The sequence below is a fragment of the Eptatretus burgeri genome, chromosome 17 (assembly GCF_056783735.1).
Source record: "Eptatretus burgeri isolate ZD-2024b chromosome 17, Ebu_testis_v1, whole genome shotgun sequence".
In the NCBI taxonomy this organism is placed as follows: domain Eukaryota; kingdom Metazoa; phylum Chordata; class Myxini; order Myxiniformes; family Myxinidae; genus Eptatretus; species Eptatretus burgeri.
Genome location: NC_140977.1, coordinates 17,194,740 through 17,210,076, shown reverse-complemented (window position 1 = coordinate 17,210,076; position 15,337 = coordinate 17,194,740). Strand labels below are relative to the sequence as shown.

Here is a 15,337-nt window from a genome sequence, read left to right as displayed (position 1 = left end):
TTTCTCTGGAACCAATGAATTGGTTGATGTGAAACTTCAGTCATGATCTTGTTGTGATGGGGAATACAAGTTTTAAATTTCAACTTGATTGGATGCATGCTCTGGCAGCCAGAATTATTGAATATTTTGATGTGGTTTTTTTTTTGGATTAAAAAAAAACAAAAAAACATAAGGCTCAATTGGCTGTGTCTGGATTGGTTTGAGGGTAGAAGAGTAGAGGCTGAAATGCAAGTCTTATCCAGGTTCCTCCTGATGACTTCATCTTTGCTTTTTTGCTTGTTTGGGTTCCTTCTGATTACTCCAATGCAGGACTGCACCGATTTGGTCTTCCATTTGATTTGAATTGAATTAATTTTAATCCCATTCAAAATTCTCGCAGTTCGAATTATTTCTGATAAATTAAGTAACAAGCCTGTACACAAACGCCACACAAAACTACACAAACATCGCACAAAACAAGTCCTGGCGAGGTCTACAATCTCTGATTGCTCTATTTCTTCTTCCCTCCATCACCGAAGGTGAAGGAGGTTATGTTTTCACCCCTTTCTGTCTGTTTGTTTGTCTGTGTGCAGGATATCTCAAAAAGTGGTGGACATATTCGGATGAAATGTGATGGGCAGGTTGGGTGTGTCACAAGGACGAAATAATTCGATTTTGGCGAAGATCCGGATCCGATTACTCAAATTTTTTCAGTGATTCTTCACCATTGAGAGATTTCAGTGATTCTTCATACGATTATACAGTAGGATATTTCAAAAATGTATTGGGCAAGATATGTCCTCGCGGATCAGGTATTACGTGGCGGAGGTATGTGCTCTGCAGAGTGCCCTTCGAGGTTTCTTTTGATGTTTGACGAAATAACAAATAATGACAAAAAAAGTCGGCGGCTTCAAAAAAGAAAGCGGGTGGGGAAGATCAGCTGGTATATATATATATATATATTTTTTTTTTTTTTATAGTTGGCCTTCGTATGCTACAATACGACATAACAATCCTCTTCCGGTTTAGCATCACAATAGCTTTTGACATTTTACTTTTGTTGTGGGATTGTGATGGAAAAATGTCAAAAGATATGGTGATACTAAACCAGAAGAGGATTGTTGTGTTGTATTGTGGCATCGTAATGTGGTGTCATACTTTATTGTTTGGTTCTTGATTTTTTGAGATTTCATCCCCCTATGTTCTTACATTTTTAAAAAACTTTTCGTAATTCCTGTTTATTTTGTTTTATGTGTTTTTTTGGTGGGGGGGGGGGAGAGGGCTGCATAAGAGAGTTTATAAAGAAAGTAAAATCCACGTATACAGATCAGTGAGATAATACACAGACTAAGTCCATGACCACCTTCCTCACAGACAGAGTCTGTGACCACGTTCCTCACAAAGCCTTGAAACAAAACACACACATAAACACACAATGGCTCGATATCACTGTCAATCACTTTGGTGGTGATTATAACAGCATAAATGAAACACATCAGTGTAAACATAAACAGAATAAGCAACTCTGACCAGGAAAATGCTCGAGTTGAAACTTCACCACTGCGAGCAAAACAATAATAATGAAACTAGAAAGGTACTCGGTAGAGCGCATACCTCTGCCACGCAATGCCTGATCCACGAGAACATATCGGGCCATTACATTTTTGAAATATCATGCTGTACAGTACTATGTTGCTTTTGGCCCTATCTCTCAATCATGAAGAATCACTTCAAAAATTAAAAAAAATTATCGTATCCAAATCTGGATTCGGATCTTCACCAAAATTGAATCATTTCTTCTGTGTCACACACCCAACATATCCACCAAGTTTCATCCGAATCTGTACACAACTTTTGATTTATCGTGCTATGTATCATTTTTGGCCCCATCTCTCACTGGCGAAAAATCACTTCAATAATTATTGTCGTCGGAACCGGATCCGAATCTTCGCCAAATTCTAATCAGTTTGTCCTTAGCACACACCAACATTGTCCACAAAATTTCATCCGTATCCGTACACAACTTTTTGAGATATCCTGCACACAAACAAACAAGCCGGGAGGCGGCGATGGCTCGCCGAGCAGGATTGTTAGTATTGCGACACTTTGACCGCTGACCTAGTGGAGATAGGTCATTATGCAAATGAGCAAACTTGTACTACTCATCAGGGAGTATTCACGTGCAAAAATTTGTTTCGATCGGTTGAGCCGTTTTGCCGGTAGGGGGACTTGAATTGACATTTTGACCGAAAAATGCACTTATTGACCTTTGACCCCTGAACTAATCGAGATAGGTCATAATGCAAATGAGCAATGTTGTAGTTCTCATTACGGTCTATAAGCATGTAAAGTTTCATTCGATTCGGTTCAAATGTCGTGGAGCTAGTGTACTTTGAAGTTTCAGCAGGAATGCTCAAAGGCCCTTGGACACCCAAGTTGAGAGGGTTGCCATTTGGAAACTATAAGATATAGAGCAAAATGGATGTCATAGCAGATAAGGAATTTCCTCAAGATTATGCATATCAAATCTCATCCAGTTCCATCCACTGATAACTACTCGGTATCCATTTGAATGAAAAGTACCAAAAATGCGGTTTGAAATCGGAAATCCCCAAAGTTCGAGAGGGTGCTGTGAGTGAACAAAGATCTAAATCGAAAATCCGGCTCGATCGTTTGTGCACAATGTATTCCAGACGATTAGTGTGAATTTTCATGACCATCCGACCATAACCCGAGGAGGAGTAGCATTTGGCGAGAAGGCACCTCCAGCTCTCGCATATTATCGATTTTTGCACTAATTGACCTTTGACCCCTGACCTAAGCGAAATCGGTCAATATGTCCAGAGGCAAAGTTGTAGTACTCATTGAGTACCATGAACCTGCAAAGTTTCGTTTGTATCGATGCATTCACCTGGTCGCTAGGGGACTTTCAATTTTCGCCAATTTTCGTGCATACCCTAATTGTAGGGGGCGCTGCAGTTAAAGTATTCAATAATTCACAAAAAACAGAATATATTTGATAGAGCATGATCTGTAGATCATTCGTGCGAAATTTCATAACCCCACATGGGATAATGGCTTTCGGAATTGATTTCGCGTGAACAGAACTGATTTTGAAGGTTTTTCGGTTGTTGCTAGGGAACCAAAGTGTCCTTAGCAACCATCACAATTTCCAAAGCGCGAGGTCATAAGATGTACTTACCACCCGAGTTTGGTCAAAATCGGCCCACGTTTACCACCAATTATGCTGATGACAAACGAACAAACATTCAAACAAACAGACAGAATTACTGACAATAAGGGTCACCTATTTCGGCAACCCAACAGACAGACAAACAAGAAGACATCGTGCAGAGCACGACAATTGCAAAATCCATAAAACAAATTGGACCTCAAAAATAATAGGTGGTTGAATTCAATGACCTGAATATATATATCCTCTTCAAATTTAAAGTCAATCGGATGAAAATTGAGGATTTTAGGACGACCATCTTAATTGTTGACCTTTTGGTCCATGTTGTCTTCAAAAAACAATTGGCTAGTTGAATTCATTGACCTGAAATATAAATCCTCTTCAAGCTTCAAGTCAATCGGATAAAAATTTAGGATTTTAGAAATCGCACTTAAGTTGTTGACCTTTGGCCTATGTCGACCTTTTGACCTCAAAAACAATAAGCCTCTTCTTTATGACAAACTCGGCCATATGGTGAAGTTTCATGAAGATCGGTTTAAAATTGTGACCTGCAGGCGATAAACAGACAGACAAACAGACAGACATAACAAACCGGTCGGCGATGAGGGATTCGCTAGGATCGAAGCGCTGGATACGATGCTTTTCATTCTGACCGATCCACCGACGAAGATTCATTGCCAAGACGTATTGGTTCACATACAATTGTTCCTCTGCCTGGCAAGATTTTTCCTATTGCGTATTTTGCCAACTGGCACTCCTCATAAAAAATGACGGTAAATAGGCACCCTATTTTTGAAGGACTACCATTTGAAAAATAACACTGGTCAACAATTTTTTACTTTCTGAATGTTGTCTAGATTTCTACAAGTGAATTAGGGTATTCTGGCACTGCTGAATCAGGAAATGGCATCCGTTTCTCTCCATCAGGTCAGGTTTTTGTGCTAAGTTGATTTGAAAAAATCAGATCTTGTGACAAAATCAATTACATTTTTGTGGCATTATCAGCTGATTTTTGTCAACACATATCATCCTAAACATGTTTTTAAGAAAAAAAAATGTTTTGCCAACAACATTAATTGATTACATGATAGAAACATCGAATACTGTCATCTGAATGGTGGGCATTGATAAAGGTAAGTACAAGTAAATTGCATGTTGCGTCACCACTGTTCAAACTTCAGGGCTTGAACTTCCGTTTCTTCGAACTCCTGGAATGTTCAGCGGCAGGGAGGTCTCTCTTCAGATTCCAACAGTAGTCAGCCATCATGACTGCGTCCCAGCGACCCTGATACCTGGTCTCCATCTCCTTCATGTCCTGATGGAATCTCTCCCCCTGCTCGTCACTCATTGAACCCAGGTTCTCAGGAAACCGGTTCATATGTGAAAATAGGTAGTGCATCTTGATGCTCATGTTGCGGCCCAGGTTTCTGAAAGCAGTCAGCATGTTGTTGACAAGTTCTGCGTAGTTTCTGGCCTTATTGTTGCCAAGAAAGTTCTTCACTACCAAAACAAATGTCTTCCACGCTTCCAGTTCCACTTCGTTCATTGAGTTTTTGAACTCTGGATCTCTGATGAGCTGACGGATCTGAGAACCATCAAAGATGCCAGCTTTCAACTTCTCCATGGTCAATCCTGGAAAAGCCTGGCACAAGTAAGTGAAGCAGTCACCATCTTTGTCCAGAGCCTTGGTGAACTGCTTGATTAAGCCGAGCTTGATGTGCAGCGGCGGGAAGAGTATTCTGTCTCTGTCCACCAGAGGGTCGTTGATGACGTTCCTTTCTTTGCATGGCACCAATTCCTCCCGCACAGGCCAGTCCTTCGTGTAATGCTGAGCACGGTCCCTACTATCCCACATGCACAGAAAACATGGGTACTTGGTGAAGCCAGACTGTTGTCCCAACAAAAAGTTCACCATCTTCAGGTCAACACAAATAAACCACTTATGCTGATCATAACCAATTTTCTCCAGCACGTACTTCACCGCTTCATACTTCTCCTTCAGTGTAGTCGAGTGAGCGATGGGTACAGAGGCAAACTGGTTGCCGTTGTGTAGCAGAACACATTTCAGTTATCGCTTGCTGCTGTCAATGAACAGTCTCCAATCTTTGGGTTCGTACTGTGGCACTCCAAGCTTGAGCAGAAGCGCATGTCATAAATTGGCGCATGTAGGTATTGTACATTCTTCAGAGTTCGTTATTTCAAGAAATACAACTTTTTTGTATCACATTATTACAAAATCTGCCCCATTAACTTTAGTTTTGATCCACGAACTTTATGCTTTTCCTCACCAATTTTTGGAAGATTTTGAGGTTTTATGACTTCAAACTGATCCCTTTTCGACATAATCACCCAGAACTATCGTACCTGAATACTTCTTGTCATTAAAATAATTATTTCCAATCAAAACAATTATTTGACATGACATTTTACCCCCACCAACTTCTTCTAAAATGCTCCACACATGCGTACATGTGAACAAAAATGTAAAAAACGACATGTGGCCATATCTCAAAAACTTGACCTGATTGAACAAAACTAATGTGAGTTTTGGATTCAGCGCATCAGATTCGTCCTAAATCAGCTTAAAAAATGCAGACAACAAATTTGTTGTTGACCAGTGTAATTGGTTCGCTGGTTTGTGCTGTGGAGACTCGCGTTGCAGACACACACACACACACACACACACACACACACACACACACACACACACACACACACACACACACACACCAGAACATATTTGATAGAGCATGATCTGTAGATCATTCTCACACACACACACACACACACACACACACACACACACACACACACACACACACACACACACACACACACACACACACACACACACACACACACACACACACACACGCACACACACACACGGAAAACCCGATAAACTTCTCTCAATGCTCTTATTTGACCACACCTCCTGAGCCACACAATATTTTTCATAAGCCACGCCCACTTTCCTTCGCCACTCCCACTTTAAATAATAAATAATTGGAGGTGGTGTGTGGATCGTGGAATCGTTTTCCATAAATAAATAAATAATTCAAGGTGGTCTGTGGGTCGTGGAATCGTTTTCAGTAAATAAATAAGTAATTGAAGGTGGTGTGTGGATCGTGGAATTGTTTTCGATAAATAAATACATAATTGGAGGTGGTGTGTGGATCGTGGAATCGTTTTCGGTAAATAAATAAATCATTGAAGGTGTGGATCGTGGAATCGTTTACGGAAAATAAATAAATAATTGGAGGTGGTGTGTGGGTCGTGGAATCGTTTTCGGAAAATAAATAAATAATTGGAGGTGGTGTGTGGATCGTGGAATCGTTTTCAGAAAATAAATAAATATTTGAAGGTGGTGTGTGGGTCGTGGAATTTTCAGTCAATAAATAAATAATTGGAGGTGGTGTGTGGGTCGTGGAATCGTTTTCAGTAAATAAATAAATAATTGAAGGTGGTGTGTGGATCGTGGAATTGTTTCCGATAAATAAATAAATAATTGAAGGTGGTGTGTGGATCGTGGAATCATTTTCAGTAAATAAATAAATAATTGAAGGTGTTGTGTGGATCGTGGAATTGTTTTCAGTAAATAAATAAATAATTGAATGTGGTGTGTGGGTCGTGGAATCGTTTTCGGTAAATAAATAAATAATTGGAGGTGGTGTGTGGATCGTGGAATTGTTTTCAGTAAATAAATAAATAATTGGAGGTGGTGTGTGGATCGTGGAATCGTTTTCAGTAAATAAATAAATAATTGAAGGTGGTGTGTGGATCGTGGAATTGTTTCCGATAAATAAATAAATAATTGAAGGTGGTGTGTGGATCGTGGAATCATTTTCAGTAAATAAATAAATAATTGAAGGAGTTGTGTGGATCGTGGAATTGTTTTCAGTAAATAAATAAATAATTGAATGTGGTGTGTGGGTCCTGGGATCGTCTTCGGTAAATAAATAAATAATTGGAGGTGGTGTGTGGATCGTGGAATTGTTTTCAGTAAATAAATAAATAATTGGAGGTGGTGTGTGGATCGTGGAATCGTTTTCAGTAAATAAATAAATAATTGAAGGTGGTGTGTGGATCGTGGAATTGTTTTCGATAAATGAATAAATAAATGAATAATTGAAGGTTGTGTGTGGATTGTGGAATTGTTTTCGAAAAAGAAATGAATAATTGAAGGTGGTGTGTGGATTGTGGAATTGTTTTCGAAAAATAAATAAATAATTGAAGGTGGTGTGTGGATCGTGGAATTGTTTTCGGAAAATAACTAAATAATTGGAGGTGGTGTGTGGGTCGTGGAATCGTTTTCCATAAATAAATAAATAATTCAAGGTGGTGTGTGGGTCATGGAATTGTTTTCCGTAAATAAATAAATAATTGAAGGTGGTGTGTGGATCGTGGAATTGTTTTCGATAAATAAATAAATAAATAATTGAAGGTGGTGTGTGGGTCGTGGAATTGTTTTCGGTAAATAAATAAATAATTGAAGGTGGTGTGTGGATCGTGGAATCATTTTCAGTAAATAAATAAATAATTGAAGGTGTTGTGTGGATCGTGGAATTGTTTTCAGTAAATAAATAAATAATTGAAGGTGTTGTGTGGATCGTGGAATTGTTTTCAGTAAATAAATAAATAATTGAACGTGGTGTGTGGGTCGTGGAATCGTTTTCGGTAAATAAATAAATAATTGGAGGTGGAGTGTGGATCGGGGAATTGTTTTCAGTAAATAAATAAATAATTGGAGGTGGTGTGTGGATCGTGGAATTGTTTTCAGTAAATAAATAAATAATTGAACGTGGTGTGTGGGTCGTGGAATCGTTTTCGGTAAATAAATAAATAATTGGAGGTGGTGTGTGGATCGTGGAATTGTTTTCAGTAAATAAATAAATAATTGGAGGTGGTGTGTGGATCGTGGAATCGTTTTCAGTAAATAAATAAATAATTGAAGGTGGTGTGTGGATCGTGGAATTGTTTTCGATAAATTAATAAATAAATGAATAAGTGAAGGTGGTGTGTGGATTGTGGAATTGTTTTCGAAAAATAAATGAATAATTGAAGGTGGTGTGTGGATTGTGGAATTGTTTTCGAAAAATAAATAAATAATTGAAGGTGGTGTGTGGATCGTGGAATTGTTTTCGGTAAATAACTAAATAATTGGAGGTGGTGTGTGGGTCGTGGAATCGTTTTCCATAAATAAATAAATAATTCAAGGTGGTGTGTGGGTCGTGGAATTGTTTTCCGTAAATAAATAAATAATTGAAGGTGGTGTGTGGATCGTGGAATTGTTTTCGATAAATAAATAAATAATTGAAGGTGGTGTGTTGGTCGTGGAATTGTTTTCGATAAATAAATAAATAAATAAATAATTGAAGGTGGTGTGTGGATCGTGGAATTGTTTTCGGTAAATAAATAAATAATTGAAGGTGGTGTGTGAGTCGTGGAATCGTTTGCGGTAAATAAACAAATATATAAATATCTCGAAGTGTTTAATTCTGAAGCCTCGTTTCTCTACATTCAAAACTGAAGGACAAGTATTGAAAATACTGTACGCGGTTTTTCGGCCGCTGTACAGCAATGGGTGGTTGCAAGGCAACGAAATTCAAACGCGCACATTACCAGACCATATGGCAACTGTTGGCAAAATTTCATCGAAATCGGTTCGCTGGTTTGTGCTGTCGAACCTCGCGTTGCAGACACACACACACACACACACACACACACACACACACACACACACACACACACACACACACACACACACACACACACACACACACACACACACACAGCCGGAAAACCCGACAATAAGGGATATCTCATATATAGCGAATCCAATAACAAAATTGACCAACCAACATACTTGGAGGTGTACAAAGAGACAGAAAGCAACAAACAACAGAAAGAGGTTTGGAGTAACAGACAGAAAAAGGTGAAAACATAACCTTCTTCACCTTCAGTGGTGGAGGAAATAAAACCATCATTAAACATTTCAAAACGTTATTTAATATACAATGAAGACCCCTTACTTGTATGCCTGGTGTTGGCTTAATGGTTCAGGTGGTGGGCTTTGGATCCTCGTGTCTTGAGTTCAAATCCCACTCAGCTGTTGAAGTAATACCAAGTGGGGTTAAATCGACCTGTCATCCTTCTGAGGTCGGCAAAATGAGTGCCAGCATGCTGGTATACTGTGTCGGAATGGAGACCTGTCCAGGATTGTGCCCAATGGAGACTGCTTAAGCAGCACCAACGCTCTGCACAGAGTATGGTCCCAATCTCCTCCTCCTGACCTGACAATAAAGGGAAATACAAAAGGGAAATTCTAAAGTGTAATGCCAAAGCATAATTCTGAAGTGTAATTCAAAGGTGTATTCTGAAGTGTAATTCTAAAGGGTAATTCTAAAGTGTAATTTGAAAATGTAATTCTAAAGTGTAATTCTAAAGGGTAATTTGAAAATGTAATTCAAAGGTGTATTCCAAAGTGTAATTCTAAAGTGTCAGTCGAAAGGGTAATTTAGAAGTGTAATTCAAAGGTGTATTCAAAAGTGTAATTCAAAGGTGTATTTTAAAGTGTAATTCTAAAGTGTAATTTGAAAATATAATTCTAAAATGTAATTCTAAAGGGCAATTCTGAAGTATAATTCTGAAGTGTAATTCAAAGGTGTATTCTAAAGTGTAATTCTAAAGTGTAATTTGAAAGTGTAATTCTAAAGTGTAATTCAAAGGTGTATTCTAAAGTGTAATTCCAAAGTGTAAATTGAAAATGTAATTCTAAAGTGTAATTCTAAAGGGTAATTTTAAAGTGTAATTTGATTGTGTAATTCTTCAGGGGAATTCTAAAGGGTAATTCTAAAGTGTAATTCTAAAGTGTAATTCCAAAGTGTAATTCTAAAGAGTAATTCTAAAGTGTCATTCTAAAGTATAATTCTAAAGTGTCATTCTGAAGGGTAATTCTAAAGTGTAATTCAAGGTGTATTCTAAAGTGCAATTTGAATATGTAATTCTAAAGTGTAATTTGAAAATGTAATTCAAAAGTGTAATTCGAAGGGTAATTTTAAAGTGTAATTTGAAAGTGTAATTTGAAAGTGTAACTCGAAAGTGTAATTCTAAAGTGTAATTTGAAAGTGTCATTCAAAAGTGTATTCCAAAGTGCAATTCAAAGGTGTATTCTAAAGTGTAATTTGAAAATGTAATTCTGAAGTGTACTTCTGAAGGGTAATTTTAAAGTGTAATTCAAAAGTGTAATTTGAAAGTGCAATTCAAGGGTGTATTCTAAAGTGCAATTCAAAGTTGTAATTTGAATATGTAATTCTAAAGTGTAATTCTGAAGTGTAATTCCAAAGTGTAATTCTGAAGTGTAACTCAAAGGTGTATTCTAAAGTGTAATTTGAATGTGTAATCCTAAAGAGTAATTCTAAAGTGTAATTCAAAGGTGTATTCCAAAGTGTAATTCTGAAGTGTAATTTGAAAATGTAATTCTAAAGTGTAATTTGAAAGTGTAATTCTAAAGGGTAATTCAAAGGTGTATTCTAAAGTGTAATTCCAAAGTGTAAATTGAAAATGTAATTCTAAAGTGTAATTCTAAAGGGTAATTTTAAAGTGTAATTTGATTGTGTAATTCTTAAGGGGAATTCTAAAGGGTAATTCTAAAGTGTAATTCTAAAGTGTAATTTGAAAATGCAATTCTAAAGTGTTATTCTAAAGAGTAATTCTAAAGTATAATTTGAAAGTGTAATGCAAAGAATAATTCTAAAGTGTCGTTCTAAAGGGTAATTGTAAAGTGTAATTCTAAAGGGTAATTCTGAAGGGTATTTCTGAAGTGTAATTCCAAAGTGTAATTCTGAAGTTTAATTCAAAGGTGTATTCTAAAGTGTAATTTGAATGTGTAATCCTAAAGAGTAATTTCAAAGTGTAATTCAAAGGTGTATTCCAAAGTGTAATTCAAAAGTGTAATTCTAAAGTGTAATTTGAAAATGTAATTCTAAAGTATAATTCTTAAGGGTAATTCTGAAGGGTAATTGTGAAGTGTAATTCCAAAGTGTAATTCTGAAGTTTAATTCAAAGGTGTATTCAAAAGTGTAATTTGAATGTGTAATCCTAAAGAATAATTCTAAAGTGTCATTCTAAAGGGTAATTGTAAAGTGTAATTCTAAAGGGTAATTCTGAAGGGTATTTCTGAAGTGTAATTCCAAAGTGTAATTCTGAAGTTTAATTCAAAGGTGTATTCAAAAGTGTAATTTGAATGTGTAATCCTAAAGAGTAATTCTAAAGTGTAACTCAAAGGTGTATTCCAAAGTGTAATTCAAAAGTGTAATTTGAAAATGTAATTCTAAAGTGTAATTCTGAAGGGTAATTTTAAAGTGTAATTTGAAAGTGTAATTCGAAAGTGTAATTCTAAAGTGTAATTCAAAGGTGTATTCTAAAGTGTAGTTTGAAAATGTAATTCCAAAGTGTAATTCTAAAGTGTAATTCTGAAGTGTAATTCTAAAGTGTAATTCTGAAGTGTAATTCTAAATTGGAATTTGAAAATGTAATTCTAAAGTGTAATTCTAAAGAGTAATTCTAAAGTGCAATTCTGAAGTGTAATTCTTAAGTGTAATTTGAAAATGTAATTCTAAAGTGTAATTCTGAAGGGTAATTTTAAAGTGTAATTTGAAAGTGTAATTCTCAAGTGTAATTCTAAAGGGTAATTCTCAAGTGTAATTCTAAAGTGTAATTCTAAAGTGTAATTCTAAAGTGTAATTCTAAAGTGTAATTCTGAAGTGTAATTCTAAAAGATAATTTTAAAGTGTAATTCTAAAGTGTAATTCTAAAGTGTAATTCTAAAAGGTAATTCTCGAGAGTAATTCTAAAGGGTAATTCTAAAGTGTAATTCTAATTGTTTTCTGTTGTTTTGTTTTCTGGCTAATTTCTTTTTTGTTTTCTCTCCCAACCTCCAACTTCACTTTGTGGACATAGATTATGTTGCAGTAACATAATAATGAACTTTTAAAAAAACATCAGCAAATCGTCATGGATTCAGGGAAAGTTTGATCAAGTACACGAACCACAGTGCTCATCATATGCATCTCAGCATAAAAGATACGCCGCTGTGCACACCGCACCACATTCGGCAAGGTAAGGTGGATATATGAGTTTCATGCCAGTGCTTCACAGGTAGGGTGATTCAATGTGTGTGCCATCCGTCAGAGGGACATTAAGCCGAATGGCCCATTTGCTATCATTAGATGGTGGATGTTAAAGATCCTACAGTGTCCTTCACTAAGAGTAATTGAACTATCACTGGCACTCTAGCCAAATTACAAATTCCTGCCATGACTAACTGCTTGAAAGGCAATGGCAAACCAACCAGCATCACCCTTGTCAAGCAGCCAAGGACCTGCCTTAAGATAGAGCACAAATCAATCAACCAATCAGTATGTGCACACAAAAAATAAATTAACTTGAAACTAATTATGTAATGCAATGATCACAGAACATGGTTATGTGAGCTGATTGAGATGAAAAGTACTCAAATGTTTTTACTATGCATTGTGGAAGGCCCCTCAGCTGGTAAGGTAAATGCCCACAAAGCTACATACACTTAAGTCTCTCTGCTCAGTGTACTCATATCTATTCTGATTTCTCATGTGTTTTAAAATTGCCTGATTCCTCTGTATATCAAGGGGTGCTGATTGCTTGAAGGATTTTCCACAAATTGTACAATTGTCTGAGCACTCACTTTTATTACTTCTCATGTCTGTGCTATAAAAAGGAAACATGTGTGCATGCATCCATCCTTGTATATGGGCATGTTTCTCCAACTGGTTGGACAGTTCGCCTGACTCCATCCACAATTTCTAGAATACGGCCGCCATGTTAATGATACGAAGTCAAAGACGTCATATTCACAATTGCCATGCCCTCCCTATAATTTTTTTATTTTATTTAGTGTAAAATGACTAAAGCAGCAATTAAAAGGATTTTGAGATGATAGGCATTACAGCCCTTGTGAAGATAGTTCTGGTGTGTATAAACTGCCCAAATAACTATGTGACATTCTCTCAAGCAACGATTGTACTGCAGTGGTTACAGAGGTGCTTGCTGTTATTTCCGACTATTTTCATCTTAAAATTGGGAGTTAATGGGTTTCTTTGTAGTCGGTGATAGACTCATGGGGGAACAGAAAGCATTAAATATTCTGCTGTTCCGATGTGGGAATGCCTGTTTTGCTTCTATGAGTGGGACGAGAATGAGGAGTAAAGATGGGACAGATATGTCAGGGGAGAGGGTTGAAGAGTTGTGATGGGGAGGGGTTTGACAGATTGAAGTGGGGAGGCTATTGATGCCTTCAGGTTGAGAGGGGTGGCGTTAAGGCTTTGTGGAGAGGGACTTTCAGAGGGAGAGAGGGCAGTTGAGTTCACAATTAATTCGTTACATAATTTACTCAATTAAAAATGTTTTAGTGTGTGTGTGTGTAGTGTAGTGTAGTGTAGTGTAGTGTAGTGTAGTGTGTGTGTGTGTGTGTGTGTGTGTGTGTGTGTGTGTGTGCGCGCGCGCGCACCACTGTAGGGGGGTGCCTGAAGCAATCACCCAATGGGTAATGTGGTACTGTTTTTTAATGCATGATGATCGAGTGTAAGGGCCCTGTCACACCTTGACGTTTTAGCGAGCATATGGCAAGGTATCAAAATGTATGTAAAACGCTGGCGTACGCTGAACTTTTGATGTTTTTTTTCCAGTTTTGGACGTATTCATAGCAAGTTGGACGTATGCATAACGTATTAGTAACATACACAGAACGTTTCGATAACATATAGATAAATTATATGAACGAATGCTGAGCGTGTTGTCGGCGTTCACAACCTATGCCCAACGATAGTCTAACTTATGCATAGCGTGCGGCAGCATATCGCCGACGATTACGTGGCGTAGGCTATTAATAGGCTGCGGCTCAACGATTCAAATCATAACCGCACTAGACATCGAAGTGTCAAGCCGCTGTTACGCCTTGACGTTTTAGCCAGCGTATGCCGACATATGAAAAATTTGCCGAATACGCTGGCACACGTCGAATACGTTATGGGTAAGTTTTGTATTCATCAATAGCACGCTGAAGCACGCTGGCATATGTCGTAGTACGCCGACAAATTTTCAGCATGTTGAAAATTTTTCGACGTATCCAGCGTATGACACACACGTTCCGCATACGCTGCCCATAAGTTGTAGGCACGTTACGTGATCGTTGACACACGTCGACACACGATACTTGTAAGTTACTCATAAGTCGAAACACGTTGAGGTAATGGTTAGCGTCAGTGTTCCAGACTCCCTGGTTTTTTTTTTCTTTTTCTTTTCTTCGGTATGACGGTGATGTTGACAATTCGATTTCTAGTGCGGTTATGATTTAAATCGTTGAGCAGCAGCCTATTCATTATATTATATTATAACCACACTAGAAATCGAAGTGTCAACATCACCGTCATACCGAAGAAAAAAAACAAAACAAAAAAAAAAACAGGAAGTCTGGAACACTGACGGTAACCATTACCTCGACGTGTTTCGACTTATGAGTAACTTACAAGTAACGTGTGTCGACATGTGTCAACGATCGCGTAACGTGCCTACAACACATTACTCATAGGTTAGAAATAAGTTTCGGGTATGCTAAACATCACCTCGACGTGTTTCGACTTATGAGTAATTTACAAGTAACGTGTGTCGACGATCGCGTAACGTGCCCACAACTTATGGCCAGTGTTATGTGGAACGTGTGAGTCATACACTGGCATACGTTAAAAAATTTCAAGCATGGATAATTTGTCTAACAGCTCGGCATACTATGACGTATGCCAGCGTACTACGACGTATGCCAGCGTTTTAGACAAATTTTTCATACGTCGGCATATGCTGGCTAAATCGTCAAGGTGTGACAGGGCCTTAAGATCTTGTGTGAATTGTACATCGGTGTGGACATTGTCGAGTGTGACTTCTCAAGTGCTTTTTCAGGTGGCATGACTGATTAAAATTTTTTCCACAAATTGTGTTCTCAGGCCAGTCCTATTCTTGATCTTCATAAATGATCTCTGTCACTGAAAAATCCTCTTTATCCAATCCCTCGTCTTTCCAAATTTCCAGCTTTCCTTCCTGCAATTTTCCGTCTGCATGCATATTGTTCACCCT

General features: G+C 37.6%; 1 protein-coding gene across 11 annotated transcripts in view; it reads right to left on the bottom strand.

The window, feature by feature from the left end:
- LOC147009423 (uncharacterized) overlaps positions 1-15,337 on the bottom strand; it is a 62,545-nt gene that overhangs the window by 12,559 nt on the left and 34,649 nt on the right. For 5 of the 11 annotated variants that reach the window (XR_015052823.1, XR_015052824.1, XM_085861724.1 and 2 more), the window contains 2 exons: positions 9,382-9,465; positions 9,205-9,281 (listed from right to left, as the gene is read on the bottom strand). Coding sequence is in view for 5 of the 11 variants with exons in the window: in XM_085861724.1 (XP_085717850.1) it covers positions 9,232-9,281; positions 9,382-9,465 (134 nt within the window). In the remaining 6 variants the exon portion in view is untranslated. Of the gene's footprint in view, positions 1-9,204; positions 9,466-15,337 lie in introns of all 11 variants that reach the window. The other 6 variants (XR_015052820.1, XR_015052819.1, XR_015052822.1 and 3 more) reach the window with 3 other exon arrangements.